This window comes from Balaenoptera borealis (assembly GCF_965194805.1).
Source record: "Balaenoptera borealis genome assembly, chromosome: 11".
Lineage (NCBI taxonomy): Eukaryota > Metazoa > Chordata > Mammalia > Artiodactyla > Balaenopteridae > Balaenoptera > Balaenoptera borealis.
In genome coordinates, this window is record NC_138868.1 from 111,951,172 (window position 1) to 111,978,782 (window position 27,611).

At 62.9% G+C, this 27,611-nt stretch overlaps 1 protein-coding gene and 1 long non-coding RNA gene across 7 annotated transcripts; one reads left to right on the forward strand and one right to left on the reverse strand.

Moving 5' to 3' along the window:
* Positions 1-1,149: 1,149 nt before the first annotated feature.
* On the reverse strand, positions 1,150-27,545 carry B3GAT1 (beta-1,3-glucuronyltransferase 1). 6 transcript variants are annotated; one of them, XM_082342616.1, is made up of 8 exons: positions 27,181-27,545; positions 18,958-19,106; positions 10,178-10,234; positions 9,868-10,014; positions 5,844-6,352; positions 5,105-5,401; positions 4,215-4,315; positions 1,150-3,114 (listed from the first exon to the last, which is right to left on the reverse strand). In XM_082342616.1, the coding sequence occupies exons 4-7, from the start codon at positions 9,977-9,979 to the stop codon at positions 4,229-4,231; spliced, it is 1,005 nt and encodes a 334-aa protein (XP_082198742.1). In that variant the 5' UTR covers positions 9,980-10,014; positions 10,178-10,234; positions 18,958-19,106; positions 27,181-27,545; the 3' UTR covers positions 1,150-3,114; positions 4,215-4,228. The 6 variants fall into 6 exon arrangements, with proteins under 6 accessions (XP_082198742.1, XP_082198740.1, XP_082198743.1 ...); XM_082342614.1 differs by having other exon boundaries at positions 10,142-10,234; positions 27,181-27,544; XM_082342617.1 differs by lacking the exon at positions 10,178-10,234.
* LOC309606070 lies at positions 19,901-23,194 on the forward strand. The gene is made up of 3 exons (XR_014231636.1): positions 19,901-19,989; positions 20,428-20,688; positions 22,664-23,194. It is a non-coding gene; the product is annotated as an uncharacterized lncRNA (long non-coding RNA).
* Positions 27,546-27,611: the final 66 nt, after the last annotated feature.

Sequence of the window (27,611 nt, forward strand, 5' to 3'; positions counted from 1 at the left end):
CGGAGCTGGGGTTTGAAAGACTCTTAACGGTGACGCCGTCTGTGTGATGAAGAGTTCCCCTTGCGTGGCTTTTCCGCACCCACCTGCTCGCAGACGCCCGGCCCTTCCTGGGTGAGGTCCCTGGGCCAACCTGCCTGCCCAGTGACCCCAGCTTCCTGTCCAAGCACCTTGGCAGGGAGTGCCCTCCTCATCACCCCGGCCTCTAAGTGCTGGGCGCCTCAGGCTGCTCCCAGGCCGCCTCTGCCCTCTGCCGTCACTCGGTGCGGAGGCCTCGCCCACGGGCCTTGGCAGCAGTCTCCACACTCGTTCTCTCCCACGTTCATCCCCGTCGGGGCTCCAGGCACCGCCGTCCACTCACCTCCCCTGTGAGTGTAACAAGCACGTGACCCCAAACTTACTGTCACATTGCCCCCTGCAGTCTGCCCGGAGCAGTGGACACGGTTCTGTTCTGTCTTGGTTACTCGGGGCTATACTTGTACCTCACGTCCAGCCCATCAGCAAACCCCTGACCCGCGTCCAGAGCCCGCCCGCTGCCCTCTCGTCAGGGCTGCACCTCGTCCGACTCACCGTTGTCTCGGGCTGCCTGCCTGTGTTCTGTTTGTGGGCAACACAGGAAGCGAGCGATTCTTCTAAAAGGCCGGTTCGACTGGGGCCGTCCTCTGCTCCAAACCCTCCGACAGCCTCTCTTTCACTCCCTAGCTGCAAGCTTCGCCCTGGTTCCAGAGCAGAGTGTCCGGGCCCCCTGCTCCCACCTGTGACCCACCCCCCGCCCCCAGTCAGCTGCCCTCAGTGGCCTGTTAGCTAAGCGCTCTCCCGCGGGGGGGAGCTTCTCTTTCCTGGACCCAGTTCTCTGCCCGTCTGCTCGGAGGCCACCTGGCCAGGGAGGCCTTTCTGACGGCCCAGGTGGGGTGCCGGCACCTCCCCAGCCGCACTCCGCCCCGCTTGCCGCATCCGTCACCTTGGAATGATGACGGCTGTCCGGAGCACCCTGGCTCTGTGCGTCTGTGCCCTCTCCGGAGAAGGCAGCCCCGGGCAGGCAGAGCTTTGGCCCTGTGCTGTGCCGGGAACAAGGCGTGTCCCCCCAGGCGCCTGATAGTACAGGCTGGACGGTTAAAGGAATGAGGAAAAACAAGGCAGGGCTGAGGAGGATTAGGACTGTTAAAAACCATAGTTGACTTTTAATCTCAAAACAAATTAAATACAGTTAAATTAAAACAGACCCGATAGTGCAGCTTGGGGGCCCCACCCTCCCCGTCTCTGTCCTCCGTACCCCGGCCCCCACCTCGCTCCTGTACGGGGGCGAGCAGGGAACAGGCTGCGTTTGGAAAACAAACTGTAGCCATGGGCCCAATTCTGCTTCATAGCAAACTCATTCCCAATGAAGGTGAAAGCTGCGGTCCATCAGGGTTATAATGATAAATAAATACACATGCAGCTAAGAGAGGATATTAGGTGAAAACAACAGAACTAGCATCTGCCAAAAAAAAAGAGAGGAACCATGTTGTCGTTCATTATCAATTTCCTGAAAACGAGCCCTGGGTTTCGGGCCAAGGTGGCCCAAGCCCAGCCAAGCTGACCCCGCGTTTGGGGCTGGTCCCGGCGCGTGAGGCAGTGGAGTACCCTGCATGAGTTCACTTGCTCAACGGTGCCCGCCCTCGCCCACCCTCCCCTCCCCACCACCCACTTGGTTCCCAGGCAACCATGGGTGTGGGACGTCCTGCAGGTGGCTCAGGGCCCTCAGGGACGTGAGCCCTCCCTCGAAGCTTTCGTGACTATGGTGAGGAGTTAAATCCACTTCAAAACAGGCAGCCGATACTCCTCCGTGAATGTTAGATCGCTGGGCTGCGGCCCACCGCCCACCCATCCACGCACCCAGGAGTGGGCTCTCCAAGGCCCGCAGGCCCATCCGGTGAGTCTAAGCGGAGTAGGGGCTATTAGTGGTTAAAAGTAAACACCTGTTCAGCGGGCTCGGGCCCTTCCTCTGCCTCCACGGGGGAGGAAAATTGTGCTTCCAACGCTCAGGAGTGTGAGTGGAGACTGGCAGAGGGCCGGCCCCGTCGGGAAGCCAGGGAGACGGGCACCTCTCCTCCTGGCTGAGGGCCGCGCACGGTTCCTTCTTTGGGGCGGAGGGGCGGCTGGACATGAGGCCGGCTTGCTCTTCGGGCCCCCAGTTTAGGGAGAAGGGAGGTTTTACTTCTCACTTGGTGTGTAAATCACATGATTTCCAAAGCAGTGTGTGCTCAGGTATCCTGCCCTCAGGGTCCAGATCATCTCTGCCTGCTTCTGTAAATCCCTCTGCTAATCCAGAGTCCCCCAGCCAGGGGCAGGGAGGAGCCCTGGGACCGCCCGGGCCCCTCCTCTCTCTTCCTGGCCCACCTGCTCCCTCGAGCCCCTGAGGCCTGTGGTTCTCACGGCTCTGGATTGGGGGCTCCTGCCTCCCCAGTCCCAGCCCAGGCGAGGGGCCCGGAGCCCAGTGGGCGTTGGGGAGGTGCCGTGTGGTCTACACCCTGTGCTGGGTCGAGGGCCCACCTCCTTCCTTGCGCTGGGACGAGAGCCGGGGAAGGCGCTCTGCTCCCTCCACGAGGTTGAGGTACGGGGAGGGCAGCCCGCTGGCAGCCTGACTCCCCGCACACAGGGCTGGCCACCTGCTGGGAGCACAGACAGCCTTCCGCTCCGGAGCAGGAGCCAGAGGAACGCCGGCCGGAGGGGCTGCGTCTCGGAGCAGCTCGTTCCTGATGCCGGGCGTGGGGGCTGCTTGCCGTCTTCCGCAGTCCCTGGCCAGGTGTCCTGTGCGGTCGTGGGGCCTCGAGGGGGAGCCGGGGAGCCCTCTGCTGGACTGCCGGGGTCTTTCGCCCCCTCCCAGCCTGGCATCACTCCTGGGCTGGGGCCCATGGTGTCTGCCCCGGCCGGCCCTGCCAGGGCAGACGGAACAGAACAACAGGTCTGGGGTTTCTGTGCTTTAGGGTCTCCGTCCTTTGTCCTGGCATCAGGCTGGTCTCTCTGAAGGCCCCAGAGTAGAAAGGAGGGTGACGGCGATTCCACAGGAGTCCGCCTTGGAGGGACCACCCGCGTGGGGAGCACAGGTGGCCAGGAGCAGGTCTGAGAAGGGGGCTCCTGTGAGGGGGAGAAGAATGGGGGAGGCGTGAGGGAGCCGCTGGATCCTGGGCCCCCTAAGCGTCACCCAGGGGCTCCGCAGAGCCCACCCCCAGGTCCCCACTGAGAGGCCGGGAGCGGGAGAGGCAGGGAGTGATGCTGTGTCCCGACACAGTCTCAGTGGCAGTGACTGAGGTGATTTTCTAAGTTCAGGGGACAAGATAAGCAGACCCCCTGTGGTCCCCTGTGGGCAGGACCATTGCCCAGGTGATACAGAAGCTGCAGCCTGACTCCAAGGCCAGAGGACAGAGGTGTGTCCCACCGTCTGAGTTCCCACCTCTGATGAGATCACAGAGAAGCTCATAGAAAATTCCTGGCTTTGCCAATCACCTGGCACAATTCACTTCAGCTTTACTCAACCTCATTCCTTTGCCTCTAAAACACAGATGGAGCCTGTGACCTACTGCAATACAGGGTTTTAACCAAATAAAGGGACTTCCCTGGCGGTCCAGTGGTTAGGACTCTGTGCTTCCACTGCAGGGGGCATAGGTTTGATCCCTGGTTGGGGAACTAAGATCTGCAAGCTGAGTGGCGTGGCCAAAAAAAAATCAAACAAATAAAAATAGCAACACTTAGGCAGGACTTATTATGTGCCAGACTGTTCCTGATGCCTCAACAACCCATTTTGCAGACAAAGAAACTGAGGTCTAGAGAAAGAAAGGTCAAACCGAGGAAAGTGGTAGCTTGGGAGTCAGGCCAGGCTCCTCGGTCCACGCTTTCACCAGGACGGAAGAGGAACCTGCAGGAGACAGAGCCTGGGCGGGTCCACACAGCAGCGCCTCATAAGGGGACCGGCTGGTGGCCAGGGTAACAGTGGTGATGACAGGGAGCTGTCACCAGGCGGTGCCTGGAAGGTGAGGCCTTCCAAGCAGCTGGTGGTAGAACCACCCAGCCACGGGGGGAGGCTGGCTCCTGTTGACTTCAGCTATGCCTCCTCCACTCTATGGGGCATTTGCTCTGACCTTCACGATTAAAGACTAAGAGGAAAAGCCTTGGCAGGTTTACTCTGCATCCAAGCTTGGGTGGCCCGCCCGGTGCGTCACCTGCCTGCATCCCCCTACCTGTGTCCTGGGGCTCAGATCTCCACCATGGGGTCAGTGAAGCCTTTTTTCCCCTCGTTCACCAGCACCGGCTTCTCAGTCCGTGTGTGCCAGACCAGGATCTGTGTGTTCAGAGACATGAGACCACATGGGGCGGGCCTCTGACCTCGCCCTCCCACCCCTGCCCCCTCCCCTTCTGCCCTTGTTCCAGCAAGATTTTCTCCATTGTTCTTTATTTCTACCTACCCCCTCATTCTTACTTTTTGTACATAGGCTGCATTCAAAATATCTGTTGGAAACAGAAAGTCTACAGCTACAGAAAAGAGACAAACAGGTCTCAAGATTTCCTCTTGCTTCTCATCCTCCCCTGCATTTCTTGATGGGTCCAGAGGGAGAGAGTTCTGGGACCTTCAGCTCAGCTAAGTGACAGCCCAGGCCCTGGCTGGAGAAGTCCAAACTAGAAGCAGCATGTGTGTGTGTGTGTGTGTGTGTACATGTGCATGCATGTGCGTGCATGAACACATGTATATGTGTGCCTGTGTGTTGTGCATATGCACGCCCATGTACGTTCCAGCCATGCGTGCATGTGTGCACATGCATATGTATATGTGTGCCTGTCTGTGCATGTGTGTGCACACATGGAGGTGTGTCTGGCAGGAGGGTCGTGGAGCCCAGCTGCTTCGAGGTGAGGGAGGGATTCAGTCCTGGGCTCTGTCTCGCCGGTCGCCCCTCCCTGCTCCCCCACCTGCCGTCAGCGTGGCTCCTGAAGGGCGATAAACTGCTGTCTTGGGAGGCTGGTTCTCCTTCGCAGGCTGTTTGGGGCCCTATCTCCTTCTCCCTGATCTAGAGGGAGGGCTTTGTGGGCTGGAGAAAGCTTGCATCACAGCTGTCAGCTCTGCCGAGGGTCTTACCTTGGTGCAGTTGGCTGCCTTGGGCTCCAGGTCACTGAGGGTGACAAGTTCTCGCAGGAGGCTGCTTTCCTGGTAGCCCCCCTTCACGCCGCGAAGCTTGAAGTAGGCCTGGCTTCGCTGCAGAAGGAGCCGCAGGTTGACCGCAAAGCCCGCCATGTCTATGGCAAACGGCCGGTGGGGGTCGAACACCGTCTTCCAGCCGACCACCTTCCCGGCCCCATTGACCCTCGGGGCCTCGTACCGAAGGCCGCCGACGAAGGCTACGGGCCACACGGACACCCTCCTGGTGCTGCGCATCTACAGAGGGAGCAGAGTCAGGGCGCCTGGGCAGGGATGGGAGTCGGGGCACCTGGGCTGCTCGGGGCGGGCATCCGCAGAGGAGCATGCCTGGGCTGTGGGCAAGGCCACCCCTCCAACCAGCTGATACTCCCCTTGTCATGTGGCCTGCCCTCTTTGTCCTTTGCTGCAAAACTTCTGTCTCCCCAGTTTAGAGTCTGAAATGACTCCTTCCCTTCCCCCACTGTCCTGACTCCCGGACCCGGAGGACACTCAGAGAGTCGACAGGGAACCCCCTTTCCCTCTCCCTCTGCTGGAAGCCCTCGTGCAGATGTGCCCAGAGGCCAGGGCTACGGTCAGTCTGGCAGCCCGACGCCGACCTCCTCCCCCTTCGCCAGCGGGGGCTGAAGGCCGCGCCACGTTCCCCACCCTCCCTGGGGCCCCATACTTCCACGGAGCGCACCTCCTCAAAGAGCTCCAGGCTGTAGGTGTTGTCGTCGTCCGCGAAGTACACGACGCCGGGCTGGCTGGAGTTGCGCGGGAAGGTCTCACGCAGCCAGCGCAGGGCCAGGTTGCGCTGCATGGTGCCCCGCGGGATGCGCGGGTCGCGCGCGTCCCCGCGCAGCTTGTAGTTGCGCGGCGTCTCCACGTGCAGGTGCGTGTAGTTGAGGCCGGTGTCGCGCAGGAGGCGCGCGGTCAGCGGCGTGCGGTGCGGCGCGTCCTCCACCACCAGCCAGTGCAGGTTGGGCACGTGCAGCAGTGTGTTGGCCAAGCGCGTCAGCTCAGCCTTCTGTACCGGGCGGCTGTAGGTGGGCGTCACCACGTGGATGGTGGGCAGCGTGTCGGACCAGGGCGGGGGCCGCGTGTACACGTACTCGGTGCGCACCACCTCCACGATGTCGCGGTCGGACATGCAGTACTCCCTGGGGTCCGCGCCGGGTGGTGCCTCGCGCCGGGGGTCGCTACCGTCATCTGCGGGTTGGAGGGGGGGTGTGGGCAGCTCCGCTGCAGGGACCTCGTCCCCCCGCCCCGTGCGGCTCTCCTCTGCTCCACCCACGGGACCGGCAGCGCATCGCTGCCTGGGGCCCTGTGGGCTGAAGCTGGCGGTCAAGGCCGCTTGCCTGACACCCTCCCCTGCCCTCTGCTAGTTCTGACTCCCGAGATGACACAGAAATGACCTCTCCCTCCTTCTCGCATCTGACAGCTCTGTAGCTATTTGAGGGCAGCTGGCCAAATTCCAAGATTGCCTCCGCGGTTCCCAACTGTGTTGGGTTTTATATGGCAAAGTGTCCTGTCCTCACCACCCTATGCCCTTCCCATCTGGCCAGAGCTGACTGCACTGCCCCGCACAGGCTGGGGCTGCAGAGCCCCGGGCACTGCCTCCCATGCCCGAGGGCAGTGTTAGTGCTGTTGTGGCTACAGCGCACTGTGGACCCAGGAGTCTGCGGTTACCTCGCCCCGATTTTTCACAAACCGTGCAGTCAAGTGGGGCTTACGTAATCCAGCTTCTGAATCTTGGTGCAGTATTTGATACTTAACTACTGCATTTTGTTCTAGGGTGTTGCCCATAGCTGGCAAGATAATTTTGAATCCTGTGCCTGTCGTTTCTGACTTTATTCCCACATTTGGGCAAAGGGGCAGGGTGGAGACCCATCTCAGCTCTTCTGGGATTTGGTGTCTGTCTCCTCATCTGCACTCTCTGGTCATGCTCTTTCAGCCACCTGGAACCCTACCTATCCCCACACCCAGCAGCCGTGTGTGCCCACGTGTCCCCAAGTACCCCAGGGGAGGCGTGTGTGAAACCTGGCAGAGGCCTGGCCTCTGTGACACACTCACAGGGACAAGCGCCCCTCTCTCCGGAAGGCACCCTGTGCCCGCTGGGGCGGCTCTAATGACCAAGCTCTCTCTTGCATCCTGGACATTCTCCCCATGGGCAAAGCCAGCAGTCCTCTCATGAGAGGAAATCAGCCTGCGGGTATTGTTTTTTTTTTTTTTAAATGGTGTTGATTCATGTCTTTTAAAAAATTTTTTATTTATTTTTTAAAAAATTTTTATTTATTTAGGCTGCGTTGGGTCTTTGTTGCTGTGCGCAGGCTTTCTCTAATTGCGGCGAGCGGGGGCTACCCTTCATTGTGGTGCGCGGGCTTCTCATTCTGGTGGCTTCTCTTGTTGCAGAGTGTGGGCTCTAGCGTGCTCGGGCTTCACTAGTTGTGGCATGCGGGCTTCAGTAATTGTGGCATGCAGGCTCAGTAGTTGTAGTGCACGGGCTTAGTTGCTCCGCGGCATGTGGGATCTTCCCGGACCAGGGCTCGAACCCGTGTCCCCTGCATTGGCAGGCGGATTCGTAACCACTGCGCCACCAGGGAAGCCCCCACGGGTATGCTTGTTCTTAAAGAGTCCCTTCTCTCTGAGGTGTGTCTTCCTGTTTGAAGGACTGTGGGCCCCTCACTGCTCTCATACCATCTCAGCAGGAGGTGGCAAGCGTCAGAGGACAGACCTAGGGATCTGAGTGCCTGGGCTCAGACCCTGCGCCACTCTGTACTAACCATACGGCCATGAGCAGGGTGCTTGGCTTCTGGTGCCTCAGTTTTAGAAACTGCAAAATGGAGCCAATACCTGCATCTCCTTTATCGAGTTACACATGGGTTAAAGGGCTCGGAACTCTGCCCCGAGGCTCACCATCTCTGGTAAGCGGCCCTGTTCCTCATGGCTTCTTGCAACTATGGAGAGGATGGCGTGAGTGGTTACCTGCAGGGGGCGAAGTGGGGTCCAGCCAGCTGCCGCCCCCTCCCTCCTTCCCACGTTTCTTGTTAGCCCGTGGTGTGGGTGCTGGCATGGGGTCGGACGCTGGGCGCTGAGGCGGGGACACGTGTGCTCCCGGCTCCCAGGGAGCTCCCAAAGGCCAACAAGACACCCACGACGAGACACACAGTGGTAGTGGGAGCCTGTGCCCGGGCCGTGGGTGCAGGGTGGGGAGACTAGTGCAGATGCAGGCAGCCAAGGGGACTTTCAGGAGGAGTTTTGGGTCAGACGGTGAAAGACAACAAACTTGAGGAGAGCAGCTTCTGACCAGGGTATAAGTAAAGATGAGTTTATCCTGCTGAGTAAAGTTTTGGAAACCAAGGCCCGGGAAGGACACTGAGAGTCACTCCCCCTCCCTATCCCTTTCTGCCGCTCAAATCACCCCCCCGCTGGCAGGTCTGTGCCCTGGTAGTTCTCCGTGCCTATGACAGGGCTGGGTCAGGGCTTCTGCTGCCTTTGGGTCCTAAGGCCTCCCTAACTTCCTTTGCTGCTGCCTTCGTTCTGTCTGTCGTGGCTGCTCTGGGGAGAGCGGATGCCAGTTCCCGTCCTCAGGCAGGAAGGGCAGTGCTGAGCGAAGCAGCCTGGCGTCTCTGACCCCAGAGCCCTGCCAAGAATGGAAGCCACGTGGTATTATGTCCCTTTACATGTGGTAAATGTAGTGATGTGTTGTTGGGTGACAACTCTAAAATGATAAGCGCCAGGGACTTCACTGGCGGTACAGGGGTTAGGACTCGGCACTTTCACCGCCAGGCCCCGGGTTCAATCCCTGGTAGGGGAACTAAGATCCCACAGGCCCAGCAGCATGGCCAAAAAAAAAAAAAAAAAGTAAGCACCAAGGAGAGGCGCTGGATTGGGAGGAAAGGATACACGTCAGGAGGCCAGCTCCAGGTGCCCCAACAGGCAGTGGGCATTTAGCCATCTTCAGCCTGGCCCTTCCTCACAGAAGCCTCAGGACCCACCGGGGCTGAGCAGGCCCTGACGTGTAACTGTGGAGCGGCCCAGCTTCAGACTGTGGCTCTTGGCCCTGCCTGCACCCAAATCACCGATTCCCAGCATCCCCCCACCCACCCCAGCCCTGTCAGCTTTCTCCCTGGGACGGGCCTGGGCACCTCTGTGTTTCATCAGGCTCCCCGGGCTCTCATGGGAGAAGGGCTCGAACAGAGAGGGGAGTGTGGGACTAGACTGGCAGTGAGGGGCAGGCCCGGGGGGAGGGGCACGTGGACGGGTTTGGGGCACAGGGGGCCCTGGTGTGAGAGGGAAAAGCTCTGGGCTGGGAGCCAGGAGAAGCCAGTTCTAACCTGGCTTCGGGGGACTTGCCTCTGTCCAGCCTATTTTCAGCAGGTGGCACTGGATCAGGGCTTCCTGACCAGGAACAGAGGAGCGAACACCACACTCGCCCTAAAAGGTTTTAAACAACGCAGGCCGGGAATCCTGGCCACCCACCCGAGCCCTCCCGGGGTGCACGTCCTGGGAGCAGGTGCAGAGTTGGCCCCTGAGTCTGTGCCTGTGTGTGTGGCGTCATCAGAGCCCCAAACGGGCTGAGACACCCCCCGAGGGTACGGTCATCAGCCTGGCTCGGCCTCGGTTCCCCAGCTACCGAGCGGGTGAGAGTCAGGACTCCAGAAGCCCTGGCTGTGGTCACCCCATCAGCAAAGCCCGGCAGGTGGGGCCGGGCGGGGGCTCACCCTTGTGTGCGGTGAGCAGGGGCGCGATGGTGCTCTGGTGCCACACGGTGACCAGCAGCGTCCAGGGCAGCACGATGAGGACAATCGCGAGGATGTCCCGTCTCTTCGGCATCTCCAAGGCTGGCTGGGCCCACAGCTCCTCGTTACCTGCGCGGCGGCAGCGGACAGCGGCGAGCACAGGGGAGAAAAGAACAGGAATGGGCCGGGTGGGCCGGGCACGGGGCAGCGGGAAGCTGAATGCTGGCCGGCAGGCCTGACCACGCTCACAACCCACCCATTGCCGAAGCAGGTCTGCGGAGTCCGGCCCTACCGGAGTCTGGTGGGGGTTGCCTTCTGGGGTGGGTCAGGAACCCTGCGGGGTGGACACCTGCAAGAGAGAGCAGAGGTGGCGGCCAGAGACCTGGGCAGAACGGGCCCCCGCAGGGCCGGCTGGCACAGCATCGTGTTTTCAGGGTGGAGCCTGGCTTCTGCCAGCCTGTGGGGTGCGGCCAGCCTCTGTCTTCACAGGTGGCGGTGGGTGCTGCCCACTCAGGGTTCAGACACACCTGCCTGGGTTTAACCCCAACTCACTTCTGTGCCTCAGTTTTCTCATCTATGAAATGGGTGCCATCAGCACCTACTTCCCAAGGCTTCTGGGAATTAAATGCGTTAACACCCGTGGAGCCCGTGGGCCGGCACCAGATGGACACAGCAAGCACTCGGAACGAGTTAGCAGCTGTGATGGTCACAGGCTTGTGCCCAGATGGTTATTTCACAGCCTGGATTAAGGAGTCGGTGCTGGGGTGGACCCGGGCAGGATCTATTCTCGTGAAGCCCCCGCGGAGGTAGGGCGGAGGCTGGGCGCTGCAGCTGGGCGTCAGCCAGGAGAGGTGCTCCCGGTGGGGCTGCCACGTCCCGGGGAGACGGCACTCAAATGGCAGCAGCAGGGGCTCCAGGAGAGGTGCCCTGTGGGGACAGTTCCCCTCCGGCCCGGCTGCCCACGTGCCAGGAGACAGGCGCTCAGCCTCCGAACCGCCATGGAAACTGTCACATCCCAACGTTCACCTTCCTCCTCACTTCTGAGCTGAGTGCCGTGCAAGTTGCAGCTGGGGTCCACAGGGGGAGGCGTGAGGGAGGACAGCCATGGGCGGCCCTGGCCTGTCCCGGTGTGTGGGCCGCCCCAGTGCCCAGCACCGGCACACCGAGCCCCGAGGCCGCTCGCTGCCCAGGAGCCCCAGGCAGACGCGCATCCATCTCCCGTGGAGCCGAGAGCCACGGCCGAGAAGGATCTGGGCTCCCGTTTCGGAGGCAGCGCGTCCTCCTCCTTGCCTGGGCCTCTCTCTGCCAGCAGTCCTCATGCCTGGTGCGAGAACCGTGTTGTCTTCCAGCGACGGGCGCTGCGGTCTCCCGGGGTGGCCCCGCTGCCCCTGCCACCCCAGGCTCCACAGCCTCCTTGGAGGCAGATGGTGCACGGCCCGCCCCCCTGCCAGCGGGGTGAAACGGTGCGGGCACAGAGCAGGGAATGATCCTGGGGTGCGAGCTGTCTCCTCCACGCTCCTTGTTGTGGCCCGAGCAGGTGGGAGCCCAGAGTCCCACCCAGGATGCCTGTCTGGGTCTCCTGTGCCGCGTGAGCTCGTGCTACATCCCCGCCCAGCCCCTGCCCTGCTCCAAGGCCACAGGCAGGGCTGCGAAGGGCTGAGTTGGGGCCTCGGTTTGGCGGGGCTGTCTCAGGCCACGTGACGGGGGTCAGAGGCGCTTCCAGCAGGGCTGGCAGGGACGTCTCCTCTGGTCCTGTGATCACCCTGGAGCTTTTCCAGGTATCCTGGTCTTGGGGAGGCTCTGGTTCCGGGGGGGAGCCGTGGGGAGCTGGCCTGCCCTGGCACTCAGGTAGCTGCACTCGGGCAGCCTCCAGCCTCTGGCACCTGCCCCTCCCTCGGCCACCCGGGCTGCAGTTTGAGCAAAGAACAGCTGGTGGGGAGCGTCTGTGGGGACAGAGATGCACTTGACACTCCACGTTCCGTCTTCCCAACGCCTGGGCCGCAGGCGCTGACCTTGACCCCTTCCACCTGGAGTTTGCAGAGGCCGTGAGGGCCAGCATCTTGTCCAAGTCACCGTCGGCATGCAGCGGACCCAGGCCTGAATCCAGGCCCTTTGGGTCTGAGCTGCATCAGGAGCTCGGGAAGGAGGGTCAGGCCCCAGAGCCCCTTCCGGGAGGCCCCCTGCAGGTCCCAGCACCTCCCTGCGGGGAGCAGGAGCAGGAGGGGGACTAGGAGGGGAAGAGGAGCAATGGAAGCTGGGGCCCTGGAGGGAGGCTCTGATCCCATCCGGTCTATCTGGTCAAAGCAACTATGAAAGGAAGGGGGTGGGGTGGGCAGAAAAGCTCTAAAAATAAACTTAGCCATAAACCCAGTTGTGCATTAATTACTCTGGAAGCCATTACGGCTTGAAAACCCCATAACTTTAATGCAGGCTATTATAAGCATAGCAGCAAAATCATGGAGCTAATTACCAGGCGGTTATTAAGCAGAGCACAGAGAGCCCCCAGCCTTGGAGAGCACCAGCTGGCCAGCAGGGGGCGGGGCTGAGGGAAACGGGGCCTGGGGTTAGGGGCCTGGGGTGGGAGCAGGGGAAGCTACCGAGACCCAGAGGCGTCTGAGATGGGGCTGCAAGGATGACCACTGGCCACGGCCCACTTTTCCTGCCCGGCCCTGGAGGGGTGGTGGGCAGCCTGCCTGTGGTCCAGGCTCAAGCAGCCGCAGACCCAGGGCTGCCCTGGGCCCTTGGTGGGCATGGGCAGAGGAGTCCGTGCAAAGATGGAGGAGGGGCTCGGCCGCACCCAGAGCCAGGAGGAGGGGTGCGGCAGGGAGACTGCGGTGCTTGAAGCACGGTCCTGCCGGCGAGGGCGAGGGGGGCCCGGTGTCCCCTGAGGCCAGGACTCCCCACCAGCCACCGCAGTTGGTGTCCGTGACTGGCCCCCGCCGCCCAGCCCCTCTGCAGGTGCAGATGCGGGGCCTTGGCTGGGCACAGACAAGGCTGTGCTGAGGGGCGTGTGAGCCCAGTGGGATGGCAGAGGGGACGTGAGGGGGCGGGACGGTGCTCTGGCTGCTTCCCCGGGGCCCCTGCTTGTCCTCCTCGGCCTCCACCCTCCTCTGCACACACACAGCTGGACTGGCAGGTTCCAGTGAAGTTTCAGTTCTGCCATTTTAGCGCCTTCAGGTTAAGACAGGGCTCTGCTGAGAAAACGGGCTTGGGTGGCATTCAAGGCCAAAGTCAAAGCAAGAGGCCGGCATAACAGCTTTCCAAGCAGCCCTGGAGATTGGCCACGTCTGAGGAGACCTAGTTATAGGAATTTGCCTATGGGTTTTAGGGTGTCGTGGGCTGTGAGAACCAGGGGGTGTCTGGGACCCAGATGGGGGGCCCCGATGTGCCCAAGGCTGGGCTGCAGCCGGGCAGGCTGGACAGGAGAGGCTGGGCCTGGGGAGGCAGGGCCAGGGCGAGGTTGGCTTCAAGGCTGGACGATTCCAAACGCATGGATAGGCTGCCTCCTGAGCTGCAGGGTTCAGACGAAAACCTCACCCGCGTCCCAGTACCTGCGGAGGAGGCTGGTTTAATTCCATTCAGCAAATACTGGTTCAGCATCGGTGGTGGGCAAGGCCCTGCTGGATTCCCCGGACCACCCTGCAGCAGGGAAAGGGGCTTCGCGCGGCTCCGTCCCATCCCTCGGGGAGGTGCTGCAGAGATGGCGTGTGCATGTGTGTGGCGGGGCGGAGGTCAGTTTCACACAGACCACCCCAGCCCTCGTCTCTGGAGCAGGGTAGGAGCCGTGGTGCCCATAAGCCCGGGACGGTGGCGGGTCACAGGAGGCCGCGGGGTGAAGAATCCTTCGAGGTGATGCGGACGCTGCGCGTGTCCCGACAACTGCACGATCAGTGGCCCTGTCCCCGACCACACGCTCTTCACTGGCCAGCGTGGCACTGCCCGCTTGGGGAGCGGGGCTGGGGCCCGTCCTGGGAGCTCGCCACCCTCTGGGAGTCGCCCCGCTGGGCACACCGCCTTTGGCCTCAGCGCCGACTTCTCTGAAGTGATCCGAGACCTTGGGACACTCGGTGAGCAACCTGCGCTGCATCCTTTAGAATTGTTATGATGTTTCCCACCAGTCTTCACCTCATTTGGAGAACTTTTTCCCTAGACTCGCCTCATGGAATCTTCTGAGAGCACTCAACTTAGTTTTCCTAGAAACGACACATTTCTTTCTTTCCAGCTCATGTTTCTTGGTTTGTGTCACGTTCTGTGATGAGGAGAACACGCAGGACTGTTGCAAACAGGCTGGGAACCAACATCACGGACGCCTGGCTCACTGACCGCCCGAGGGCACCCCCGGCCCCCTGAGGACATCGGTCCTGGTCACTGGGGGAGAGGTGGTGAGGAGAGCGCCGCCGTGCCCGGGAGGAAAGACACGGGCTCGACACCGGGAGCCTGAGTCCCGCTGGGGCCGAGCAGCTATCAGGGCCCGGGGGGCGCGGGGTGGTGGTGTGAGACGACGGGCGGGGGTGCCAGGGGCTGCAGGAAGCAGGGCACGGGGCGGGGTTAACAGCAGACAGCAGGCCGGTGCGGTTAGGGCGCCAGTTCTACCCTCCAGCCCCAGACGGTGCCCAGGAGGGAGGCTGGACGCTGTCCCCGAGACCTGCAGGGGCCCTAATGGGATCAAGGGATTAGTATTGATCTTGCGGCCGCTGCTCAGGACAAGCCAGATGCCAGAGCTAATCAGCTCCTGTCCAGTCAATCCACACTCCATTAAGCGGCCCCAGGCCTCTCCTCCCTGGCCACTGCACCCACACCGGCTCCACGGGGGAGGGGGCAGGACACGGGGGCCTCTCCACCCACCATCTCTGTCCTCTTCCTGCTCCTGTCCCCACCACCCGCAGGGGACTGGACACAGAGGGGTCCACAGCTCCTTCCACCCACGAGGAGGGCGTGACGCCCAGGAGGGCTCTGGGTTGGCCCTGCAGCTCACAGCGCTGCCCTGCGCAGGTGGGGTTCGTTTCTTCATAAAGCCGGTCCTTTATCTCCGCAGCAGCCTGGGAGGCAGGCAGGGAGGTTTCATCCCCACTGTACGCGTGCGGAAACCGAGGCTTGGCAGGGCCCAAGGTCCTGGAGTCAGCGGAGCTGCTCACATCCAGGTGCCCCATGCACAGCGCTCCCTGCCTGCAGGCCGGGCCCCTAGGGCCACCCCCAGGAAGGGGCTTCCCAGCGGGCTTTCACGGTGGGGGCTGAGGAGGAGGGGTGGCCGGGCCCCGGGGGTCCTGCATCCTGGACCCCAGGCCTCGTGCCATCTCGTTCCCTTCTCGCCAGGAGACCAGGCCCCGGCTGGGGCGGAAGGACGTCAGCCCAGCTCAGCCTGGTGTAAACCACACGAAACAGCTTTGGGTTTCTTCTGCCCATGAGTCAGGAAACACAGTTCATTGGTCGTCTGTTTGAGGTGGTTTCCTCGTTTTCTTTCTTGGTTTTTCAGATATAGCCTTGGGATCAGGTTTGGATTCTTAGTAAAGAGTGAAAATGGGGGTCTGGTCTGCGTGGTCCCCCCTGCGTCACTGCAGGAATTTGAACGGAACAAGCTATCAGCCCCAGCGGGTTTACTGGAGTTCCTAAATCAGCGGCGTGGTCTTTGGGCAGAAGGGTGTCCACTCGTCCCACAGCCTCCTTGCAGGAGGGCTTCATTCGGGGGGTTTCCTGCTGCTGCTCTGGGCGGGGCCCGGGGCACACGGGGGACCTGCGGCTCGGCTCAAGTGGGGACAACGACCGGAGGGGCACAGACCGGATGGAGAGCTGGGCGGTCGGACAGTGGCCGGCTGGGCCGAACGCCCCCCGTGGAGAGCCACCACATGGAGGGTCTTGGGGTGGCCGTGCAGGGCTGGGCGGGGAGGGCACCCAGCAGGGAGGTGCTGACGGGAGCCCAGGGCAGGCGGGCAGAGAGTGGCGCGGCCGCGGTCCTCCCCTGCGTGATGGGGGGGCCGTGAGGGCGGGCCCGGCTCTGCCATCTGTGGACTGGGGAGCGGCCCCTGCATGGAGTCCAGCTTCTGGCCCTCGGCTTGGCCTGGGGTTGGGGCGAGGCTTGGTCTTGGCAGGAGCTGCCTCCCCGACCCCCGCTTCCCCCTTCTCCCCTGTATCTCCATCCCTGCCCCCTTCTGGCAGCCGTGCTAGCTTTTAAGAGAACGCCACTGTCCCCAAGACGAGTGCCCCTGCGTTCTCCCGCAGCTAACCTGTGGTCACGTGCTTACAGCTCTAACCATTTAGCTCTCCTCCATCTCCACCTTCCGTGGGTCAGGAGCCCAGCCGACGTGCGGGGTCCCCCGCGCAGGGGCTCCTGGAGGGTCGAACGGGGTGCACTTGCTTCCACGCTCGGGGTGGGTGGGCGGCAGAGGCCACTGCCCCAAAGTCACAGGACCGTGGGTGGCACTGCCCTCAGCTCCCTGCCCCGTGTCCTCGGCCAACACGGCCACCCACGCCCTGGGACCAGCAGAGAGGGCGTCCGGGGCAAGTCTGCCGCTGGGACGTGTCCTCCAGGACACTATGAGACTGCAGGAGGGAAAGCCCATCACCTTGACCACGTTCTCCTGGTCACAGGCGTCTCCACACTGAAGGCATGGACAGCGGGCGTCAGAGGTCACGGGGACACCTTAGGGCCTGTCCAGCACAGCAGGGAGGCCAGGTCACTTCCCGACCTCAGCTCCCGTCTGGCCCCGCAGCCGGCACACCCGAGGGGCTCCCTGTGGCCTCCCCCTCCCCCTGCCCGCTCTGGCCTCAGTCCCCTCCTCCAGCCTGGAGCTGTTCTGTGTCTGGAATGTTCCACGGACGCCTTGAACACAGCAGAGACCCCACCGTCGTCTTTCTTCCCAGAGCAGCTGCGTCTTCCTCCTCGTCTCGGCGGCCAGCACAGAAATCCCGGGCTGTTCCCACGGCTCCCTGCATCCGCCGGGCCGGGCCCGGATGCCGGGCCGGGCCTGCTCTTTCCTGCACGGCCTCCCTTCGAGATCTGTCTGCACAGTCCACCCCACTGCCTGGCCCGCCCCCCTGACCTGCTCTCCCCAAGACCTCCTGAGTCCCCCTCCCTGGCACCCGAGGCGCTCGGTTCTGCAGCCTCACCCACCACCAACTGCATCCTCTCTGCTTCCATTCCGCCTTCTGCCACCACCGTCCCTGACCCCACATCCAGCCCGGCGCCTTCCCTCCCTGCAGCGCTCGTGAGAGCTCTGGAAGCCGGCAGACCTGCCTTGGTCCATCGGACGGTAACTCCCCTCCCACCCCGAGGCCTGGGCCAGCCCCGTGGGTACAGGTCTCAGGCCGAGCCCAGAGACCCAAAAAGCCAGCCAGCCCGGCCCTCACGGCCAGCATCCCCTCATGTCCTTCCTCCCTGCGGCCTCTGACCCCCGCTGCCCCCTTTGCCAGGCCTCTGCCATGGCCCAGCGTGGGGGCCTGTGTGTCCCTGGGCCCGCTGGCTGCCACGAGGCCCTTGCCCTGTGGAGCCCCGAGTACCAGCTTTGTCACTGTGCCCCCACCCCCGCCTGCTTGACACCATCTGACTGGCCCGACGGCAGTGGCCGCGGCGCCTGCTCTCCCTCCTCCTGGATGTGGAATTTGTAGTTTCACCCAGGAGTGCGGCTGGGCCTGAGTCCATTCTGCGAGCTCCACGGGGCCACCCTCTCCGGGTGGCTTCACAAGGCTGCCCGTTCACGTCTTCACACACGTGTGCATGCGTGTGTGCTCGTGCCAGCACCCTATCTGAATGAGTGCACATGTATCTGTGGGCGCACGCATGGGTCTCCGTTCAGCGGAAGACGAGCTCTCGAGCAGACCAAGGTCGGCTTCTCCGTGCCCGCGGCACGACCCCGGAGAGCAGAGGACTCCACTCGCGGCTCCGAGGACCGTCTCCCTGCGCCCTCCGCCTGCCCCCCGCCCCCCCCGGCCACAGGCTGAGCGAACCGGCAGGCAGGTCACCCTGGCACAGGCCGAGGTCCCGCCGGCACACGGTCCTGCCCGGTTCCAATACGGTCGCAGCAAATGCCCTTGATGGAACACGCCAGCCTTTCCCGCCAGCGCCCAGCTCGCTGCCTCGCCCAGCATCCTGTGAGGTGTGGGGCAGCTCGGGACACAGTGACACCCACCGGGTCAGGCCAGTGCCCGCGGGGGCAGGAGCCGAGCGCTCCGCAGGTTCTGATACGAGATGGACAGCGGGGCTGGGCGGCCGGACGAGCAAAGGCAACAGCTTCTAGTGGACCAGGGCAGCAAGAGCCAGCGGGCGGCCGGGCGGGCCTCCCCTCCTGGCAAGCTGCTCAGCGTGGGCGGGAGCGGTGCGCCCCTGCCGAGGCTGAGGACACCAGAGCGCGGAAGACTGTGGGACCCTCGCACCCTGGGCTCCGGGAGCTGGGGTGGTGCAACCGGGTCTCCTTGACCCCCCTCCACTGGGGAGCCCCAGGGAGGCTGAGGAGGGCCCAGGGCTGCACTGCCTGGTGGGTGTGGAGTGCTGGCTGCAAGGACGGTCCACAGCGTGGAGCCTGGCACAGGTCCTGGTGACCCTGGCTGGCCAGTGAGCAGGGCATGTGGTCTCAGCAAGGCCAGGGCACCAGAACTAAGCTGGCTGGGTAACCTGGAGGTTCTGGCCCTGGAGCTGAGGGTCTGACGCCTGGCTGGGCCAGGACAGCTGGCTGTGCAGGGCTGTGGGCGAGGCTGGGATTCGGATGCCCTGGAGGGGTGTGAGCGGCCAAAGGCAGTCTGTCCTCACTGCACCGTCCCCTGCCCTCGGGCTGTGCAGCCTCCATTTCCTCTGGTGCTGATGGCGTGCGGTTTGGGGTGGGGTGCTGAGCGGGGGAGACCACCTGGAGCTCTGCGCCCTCGGCCTTATCCCTCCCCCTTCGCAAGCTTTCCCAGGCCTGAGCGTTCAGTGCCCACACAGCGAACGGCCAGCCCGCATCCTGTGTGAGCTTGTCGGTTTTCGTGTCTGTCCGCAGCCCCCAAGCCATGGACTCCCCTGGATCCACCCCAGGCCCGGGCCGGACACGGAGCAGGGGCTGCACCAGTGTCCCTGTGACTGAGTCCCTTCTCTGTGACTCTTACCAGGCCACTTTGGGATCAAATGAGGGGTCCATGGAAAACACGATCATGGCACTTGGCGCACAGAGAGCACCACAGTTGCTGGGCGACGCCAACTGTAATAGAAATCATAGCGGCAGGCATGTTGCTTGAATCCAGCCGAGTCCAAGTGTCTGGAAGAGAAGGGGAAGCCAGGGCACCTCAGCTCCCCTCCTGGGTCAGCACTGACCGGCCCCTGGGCAGTTCTTCTAGCAGATTCCTCCCTCCCAAGGACAAGGCTGTGCCGAGGAGGGTGGTCCACAGGGCGTGGGCTCCGTGGCGGTGTGATGAACGGGATGTCCGGGCTCCTGGCCGCGGGCTGCCTGCCGTGGGCTCACGCAGCTCCCTGGGCGAGCACCGCTTTTGCTGTTCCTCTTTTACAGATTCGGAAACTGAGCTGGGCCTGCCCTGGTGTTGGGACACCTTCTTGTCCCCCCCATTCGTCCTGTGTCCCTGCCCAGCCTCCAAGATCCGCACCCAGGGCAGGACTGGGGATTTCGGAAGGTCAGGGGTCCCCAGTCTCTCCTCCTGTCTCCAGAGCTGTCAGAGCTGCGGTTCTCCTCCTTCGGGCTGAGCTTGGGGGTGGGGGCCATCGACCCCGGGCTGCTCGTTTCCTGCCCTTTCCCCCTGGAAGCAGGCGAGGGCTCCCGGAAAGCCGCTCTCACCACCTCTGCTTGCTGTGTGACTCCTGCCGGGTCCCTCGTCCCCTCCCCTGTGTGCCAGCTGCTCCCACTGCCTGATGCGAGACAGTTCAGGGAAAGTGTTGCAGGAGGTGCAGGGGTCCAGCCCAAGAAGGCCTGTGAGCCCGCGTGGGCAGCACATGCCCCCCCCGAGAGGCATCATGGATGGAGGGCCCCTAAACTCAGCCCCCAGACGGCAGATCCCGCCGACACTCTCTGTCTGTTTTACGGGCCGTGCATTATACAGCCGGCAGCAGGGCAGCACGACGGCTGAGACGGGGCTGAGCACCGCGGAGCTGCGTGCAGAGGGGCTGGCCCTGCGCACAGGGGCTCCTGGGTCAGCAGGGCTCCCGGCCCAGGGACAGGCTCTGCGAGGACAGGTCCCGGGTGGGGGGTATGGAGGGAGAAGGGCAGGCGACGCTGTCCCTACACCGGCCCCACCTGGTACCTCTGCCTGGCATGCTCGTCCTTGGCGGAGCTCCTGCCCCACCTCTCGGCTGGCCAGGCGCACTCTCCCGGGGACTGTCATGAGGGCTGGGCACTGGGGACACGCGGCGGGCGAGCTCCTGCCCCACCTCTCGGCTGGCCAGGCGCACTCTCCCGGGGACTGTCACGAGGGCTGGGCACTGGGGACACGCGGCGGGCGAGCTCCTGCCCCACCTCTCGGCTGGCCAGGCGCACTCTCCCGGGGACTGTCATGAGGGCTGGGCACTGGGGACACGCGGGGGAAAGCAGGGCTCCGTCCTCCCTGCTCCTCATGGCACCTGGTGCTCAGAGCACAGAGGCGTCTGCGGCCTCCCGGAGGGAAGGGCAGTGGGGAGGCACCACTGTTGACCACTTCTGCCCCATGGTCTGGCATCAAGCGACCCGCCAGCCTGATGACCAGGCAGACAAAACACATCCACACGGTGCGATCCAGCCCGAGCGAGGACAAAGCCCTGACCCCTGCTCCGAGGTGATGACCCCGGAGGACGTTGCACTCAGGGAGGGGCAGGCGCAGCAGGGCCAAGCCCATGTGACCCACTTACAGAGGCGGGTAAGTGGTCAGACTCATAGGCACAGAAAGCAGAGGGGTGGCTGTCAGGGCTGGCGGCGGGGGGTTTAAAGGGTACAGACTTTCCAGTTTGCAAGACGAAAAAGTTCTGGAGATGGATGGTGGCATGACACCACGAACGTACTTAATGCCAGTAAGCACTTAAAATCGGTTAAGATGGTACATTTTAATTTTACTTTACATGTTTTTCTTTTTTTAACTACAAAAACGAACCTGTCACCCAGAAGTTCTGGTTAGATGGGTCAGCAATGACACATCCAGACAGTGGGGGGGCATAAGAGGGCTTTCCTTGCAGTGGGGCTGGGTGGGCACCTGTGTGTGGTCCCAGCGCGTGACCCTCCTGCTGGCTGTCACTTGGGAGCGTTACCATGAGGATATACGCACAGGGCACGCCTGGGGGACGCAACCCCAGGGGTTCCAGATGAGCTGCTAGAAGTGAGCAAGACGTGGCCAGAGGATGGAATGCACACACACACACACACACACACGTGCACTCACACACGTGCACTCACACATATGCATGCATGCACACACGTGCACTCACACACGTGCACTCACATATGCATGCATGCACACACTCAAACACACACACGTGCACTCACACGCATGCACGCACACACGTGCACTCATATGCATGCATGCACACACTCAAACACACAGGCATGCACACGCAAAGCAGCCTGCTGGGTCTCCAGTCTTGGGTGTGGGGAGGGGTGGAGGCTGGAATGCTGGTTCTGAGAGGGAGATTTACAGGAGGGAGAGAAAGTTAATATTGGCAGGTGATGAGTTAGGTGAGTAATGCTTCGGCTTTAGTTCAGAAGCTTTCTGAGGGGAAAAGGAAAGAACAGAGCCTGCTCAGAGGCAGTACGGCAACCCAGGCAGAGCCGCCCGGGAGCAGAGCGGGCCCGGGGCCCAACGGGCAGCCCCGCCGTGAGCCGGCCCGTCCTGCTCTGTGCTGTGCAGGGAGGGCTTCCCCGGAGGCCTGGTGTGGCCACTCCACTGGCCGCACCTTCCAGTAGCTGGGCCTCCAGGGGTGCAGCCTGACACCCCGAGTCCACTCTGACCTCCAAGGGCATCGGGTCAGTGACGGGGGAGGGCGCTGAGGAGGAGCCTGGATTTCCTCAGGCTGCAGAGGCCACCCGGGGGTCCCCAATCAGCTAATGGGGACCCAGGGCTTCGGGTCTGGGCTGAGTGGAGCTGCGAGCCCCCAGAACCGGTCTCGAGCCAGCGAGGGCCCCGATGGCTCACCCAGCCTGAGGATTTCCAGGCTGACCTCGCCCCTCTGGTCAGAGTGTGCACGCACATACCATGCAGGCTGATGATTCACTGGCTTAATTAAGGTTTCGTGTGTATTTTTAATGCGTTGCCTGTGGCCTGAACCAGCTGACCTTCCCTGGGGCCCTGTCAGGATAGTTTAGCTGGGTCCTCCTGGGCCAGCTATCATGGGAGGAGAGGAGAGCGAAGGCCTGTGCCGGCTGGTGGGGGAACGGAGTCCGGCTCTCAGTGTGGGCCTCCTACCCCGAGCCTGGGGGGCTGCTCCTGTGGCCCCGCTGCCTGTCTCTGTCCTGCAAGAGCACAGGGGACCCGAGAGAGGGAGGGGTGGGCGTTGGGAGACTCAGGTCACAGTCTGGGACCAGGCACCAAAGTGCTGTGTGACCTGAAACAGGAGTGGACCCTCCCTGGGCACCGGCTTCCTTAACTGTAGAAAGAAGGAAGCACCTACAGCCACAGAACCCTAATCACAGCCCAGACCGTCTGCTGGCCTCACCGCTAGCCCATGGCTACGGATGCGAATTCCTGCTCCCAGGTCCGTTCCCTCTTCCCTCTGCCTTCTGGGCTGGTGGGCTCCCCACCCCTGCCTCCTGCTCCTGGGGCGTCCGTCATGCAGAGCTTACCAAGGGAAGCGGTATAATCGCGGCGGGAAGTGTTCACATGCTTCCTGCTCCTTTCATTTCAGATGAGGAGACAGAGGCTCCTGAGATTCTGTCACCCACAGGGCGGCCGACACAGCTGGGCCTGGCACCGGGCTCAGCCAGCTGACCGCTAATCCCGTCTGGCCCAGGGCCCCTCTCGCTCCGCTGGCCCAGGGCTCCTTCCCTCAGGTCCAGGGCCGGGAGCCCAGGCAGAGCCCTCACGTCCCCACCGAGATGCTGGCGGAGGCCGGAACCTCATTTTCTCCTTCTACTTTGAACACACGGGGGCTGAGGAAATGCTCTTTGGTGGGAGGTGCGTCTGCTTCCCTGTGGATCCGGCAGTGTTTTCTGCCCCACCTCATTTTCTGTCCCTGCAGCGTGGTGCAGGGCTTATTAACCGGCCACGTCCCCATCACAGCGGAGGAAACTGAGACTCAGGGTGGCTGGGAGACGGAAGCAAGGCCACACGCTGGGCCCCTCGGCACGCCTGGCGCAAAGTAGGCTGTTCCCTAAGTGTCTGTTAGGTGAAATCTTAACTAAATGAGTAATAAAAAAAATTGCTAAGCAAAGCACTATTCACGTTCTAAGTGAGTAACGTGATTAACTGTAATCCTCATCCCTGCCTCACAAACATCCTGTTATCCCTGCTTAGAGACAAGACATGTGGGGCACAGAGAGGTTAAGCGATGGCCCAAGCCACACAGCTGTGCGTGGCAGAGCCGGGACGCGAGTCCAGCAGCCCACGCTCTCAGCGCCTCACTAAACCAGCTGTGTAGCGCCCGGAACAGCACTTGCCAGGAGAACCTGGGGACGCTGGGCACGTCCTACGTGCATCCGTGCCATCCAATATGGTGGCCACAGGCCATGTGTGCTACTGCGCTCTTGAAATGTGGCCGGTGTGGCTGCGGGGTGCCCACCAGGGAGGGAAAGCAGCCCGCCCCATGTCCAGTGTTGGGCTCTAAGGCTTCTGAGCGCTGGTTAAATGAACAGCCCAGAGTCCGCAGCCTTAAGAGACTCACGGCCTCAGAGGACAGATTGTTCAACTACTTCACGCAGAAGGAAGCAAGACGGAGAGAAGTGAGGGGGAGGAGACCGCATGCGGCCAGGCTTGCACGGGGGTCAGCAAGGACCCGCACACCGGGTCCCCTCCTAATACCCGCAGCCCTGCCCTCTGGTCTCTGCTCCCCCTGCTTCCCTCCCCCCTCCTCACGAAGCAATAATAACGGCTCACGTCTTCTACCTGCAGGGCAGGAGAAACCCTGCTCACGGCTCTAACACTGCAGGCAAGGCTCATCCCCAATCCAGCCAACTCCTGGAGGTCCAGACTGAGACTCCCCACTTTTGGGTTTATCGGTGGCAAAGCCCTAATCCCTGCCAGGCGCTTGGCTGGAAGGCCGCTATCCTGCTGTCAGCTGGTGTGCTCAGAGAGTACAGATTCATTTTAATATTGGCTGGAGCTAAACCTCATTAGAAAAGTAAATTTGCTGTAGCTGCGGAAAAAAAAAAAAAGCAACCCACACAGTCCTTCCTCCTAAAGCTAAACAGAAAACCTGATTTGATTTTGGATTGTTTGATGCTTTACGTCCCCAGCACTGGCCCAGAGCCTGGGACACAGTAGGTGCTCAGTGAATGTGTGTGGAAGGGGGCTTTTGAGCAACTTCCGCCCACCTTGCCAGCTTCTAGCACCGATACCAAGAGGCCACTGGCCTGGGGTTCTCGTCAGTTGTGTGGAATTTTTGGGACAACCACTGTCTGAGACGTGCAGTGACCACACTGACCACCGATTAGACACGGGACCCATGTTGCTGCCGCTCGGCAAGGGGACACCAAGCATGTCTCGATGCAGAGGCACGGCAGGGGCTGGACAAGGCCCAGAGTCTGGGAGTCTGAGGGGAGAGCCGGCAACAAGGCCAATGTGACCGGCCCCAGAGTGGGCCAGAGAATTGCTACTCCAAATTCTAGAGCCATCCAGATCCCAGAAGAAGGTGGGGAGGTGAGCGAAATGCAGACGTTACAGTAACATCCATCGAGCACTTCACCTACAAACAGCCTGGTGGGAGGGGCTCCTGGATTTATGGGCCTTCGGGAAACCAGGGCTTAGAGGGCTCCGCTTTTCCCGAAATCCACCCAGCTGGTCACAGAGGGGCTGAGGCTGCCCCAGCCTGGCCAAGCCTGTGCCCTGCACGGCACTACCTCCCCGCCCCCCACCCCACGCTCTCAGCAGGGTCCCCAAAGGCCTTCTGGCCTGGAGGCCTGGAGATGCAGGAAGGAGGTTTTCCTTTTCCTTCTCCCCAGGTGCTGGATCCCTCAGAGTCCACTGTACCCCGGGGCCGGGAGGGGTGTGGGGCAGGCACCAAGGCACCAAGGGATGGGTCTCCCTGAGAGTCCCAGATCTCACAGCCTGCCCCCCTTCTGCCTGAGGACCTCCCTCTGAACCCCACGTTCATCCGAGCCTCGGGAAGGCCGGCCCCCTGCTCCACGGAGGGCCTCCTGCCCTGGCTGATGGCTGCCGCCGGGGGCATCCTGGAAGGAGGCCCGAGGCTGGCCCACCTGTGCCACTGGGCCCCGTCGTCGGTGCCTCTGTGTCTTTGTCTGCTGTCTCTCGCGCTTCCCTGCCGGCCTCAGACTCTCTCTTCCCGAGCCCTGCCTCTCTTCCCCTTCAGTTCTCAGCCGAGGGGAGCGCTCAGGCACCTCCACTCCAGCTCAGCCCCCTCCTCCAGCCAAAGCTGAACCAACACGCTCCCTGATCCCAGAGCCTGGCTCGGGGCAGCTCACCCTTCCATACCCGCCACGCTTGCAACGCTCCTGCCCTGCCTCATACGCTGTGCTCACGACCAGAGAGGTACAGCCGCTTGGGGCCCCTCACCCCTCGCCCTTCAAAACTACGGTGGGAAAATGCAGGTCTGTCCAGAGGCCCGATGCCGGGGACAGGGCGGGCCCCACCGGCATCTTCCTCTGGAGGCCCTGGTCTCTGCCTGTCCCCGTGCTTCAGGTGGACGGTCAGTGCCTGCTGGTCCAGAAACCTCTGTGCATGTATTCAGCCCAGCACCCGTGAGCCTCCAACAGGCGTGAACAAGGAAGGATTCCCCAGCATCTGCGGGTCAGGTACAGAAATGTGCACAGCAAGCCACTCGGCGCCGGTGCTGAATGGGGCACAAATCCATCAACCCTCCCTGTTCCATAACCTGGGCAAGACTTCCCGCTCCCACCCAAAGGGGCAGAGGGGAGTGCATGCAGCTCCAGAACCTTTGGGGGTGACGGGCATGAACTGGGCACAATGGATAGTCTCTTTGAAGGTCTCATGGGGAAGGGTCTTTGTTCCAAACAAAGGAAGAGGAGGACTTGATGTCTGGCCCAGTAAGGGCAGTAGCAGTCACCAGCTAAGCAGGTTTGGGAGGAAATGTCTCAATCTCTGTGGTGAGGCAGGGAGATGCGAGGGACAGAAGGCAAATCTCAGAGGACCCTGGAGCCCCCGTACTGTGAAGCCACCCGCCCCACGACGCCAGTAAGTTAGGCAGCTGTGCCCCGTTTCCACACAACCACACCGGAGGCGCCACAGGCTCTGTACTGGGACATCCGCGCCCAGTCCTTTGAACTGGTACATGTTGCACAGCCCAAGCTCCCGCTGGGTACCCCACCCAGACCGGTACCCACGCAGGAAGAGCTGTCCCCACCAGCCTGGGGCGACCGACCGTCCGCAAGGCTGGCTTCAGCGTCCAGCACAGAGAGCTCCCCGGAGCCCCTGAGACCCAGTTTCTACAAGAATACAGGCAAACGGTGCCCAGCTGAGACTAGGCCTGGCCAGGGGAGGACGGGGCAGGGGGGCCGGTTAGGGCCTTGTTTACACATCTGTGTCTGGGTGGGTGCGGTCTCTCCGACCTCAGCTGCTGGGTCCCAGGCTGTCCCCGGGCACCTACTCCAGTCCCTCCTGCCTCACCTCTCTTGTTCCTTCTCGGAAGTTGCGGGCTCTGGCTTGGGAGGGACCAGGACCCCAGGCCGGAGCCCGGGGGCGGAGGGCGGGTGGTGAACTTGGTCGTGCCTCCCCCGCCCCCTGCACTGAACGTCCTAAGGACGCTGGGTCCCCTCGCCACCGCTCAGCCCCTCAGCCTCCCGGCAGAGCTTCAGAGACTTAACTTGCCAGTGGCTGGAGCCTCAGAGCTGGGGGACGACGCTGGGGAGCCGCTGCGGCGGGTGCTGGCCCCCGACTCCCGGCCACCGGGAACCACCTGCTGAGGTGGGGAGGGAGGAACCAGCGAGCTAAGAGCCCGGCCGGTTGTTGGAAGCTGCCGAGAACCAGCTTCCCCTTCCCGCCGGCCCGAGGAGGGCAGGCATTGCCCAGGTTTGGTTTCACAGCCCCTCGGCGGCGGCAGCGCCTTCCGCCCCGGCCGGGTCCCCAGCTGGCTCCCCAGCCGCCCCACTGCACGCACAGCCACACACACGCGCGCGCACACACACACACACACACACACACGGGCGCGCGCATACGCGCCCGGGAGGACATGGCGCGGGGACCGATGCGGAGGCATAAAGGGGCTCTGTGCGCGGCAGCGGGGGCACTGACCTGCGGCGACGAGTCCGGATCGTCCCCGGCGCGCTCCATCGCGGTGGCGGCCCCTACGCGCCGGCCCCGGCGCCCCCAGGCTGTTGGCCCGGGCCGCGCGCGCCTCCAGCCCCGGGGGCTCTCGGGTTGCGGGCCCCCGGCGGCCCCTTCATCGCTGCGGGGTCCGCGCCGCCCGCCCGCCCGCCGCCCCGGCCCGGCCCGGCCCGGCCCTTCTGCGCTCGGCGAGGCGGCGGCCGAGCCCGGGAGCGCGCGGGGGGGCGCGGGGCGGGGAGCCGGGCGGGGAGGCCGGGGGCGCAGAGAAGAGCGGGGCGGGCAGGCCCGGGCGCAGGGCGGAGGCGCGGGCACCGGGGCGCGCGGCCGGAGCCCAGCCGACCGGGCCGGCGCGGAGTCCCCTCGGTGGCGGCGGATGCGCCCGGGCGGCCGCGTCTGTG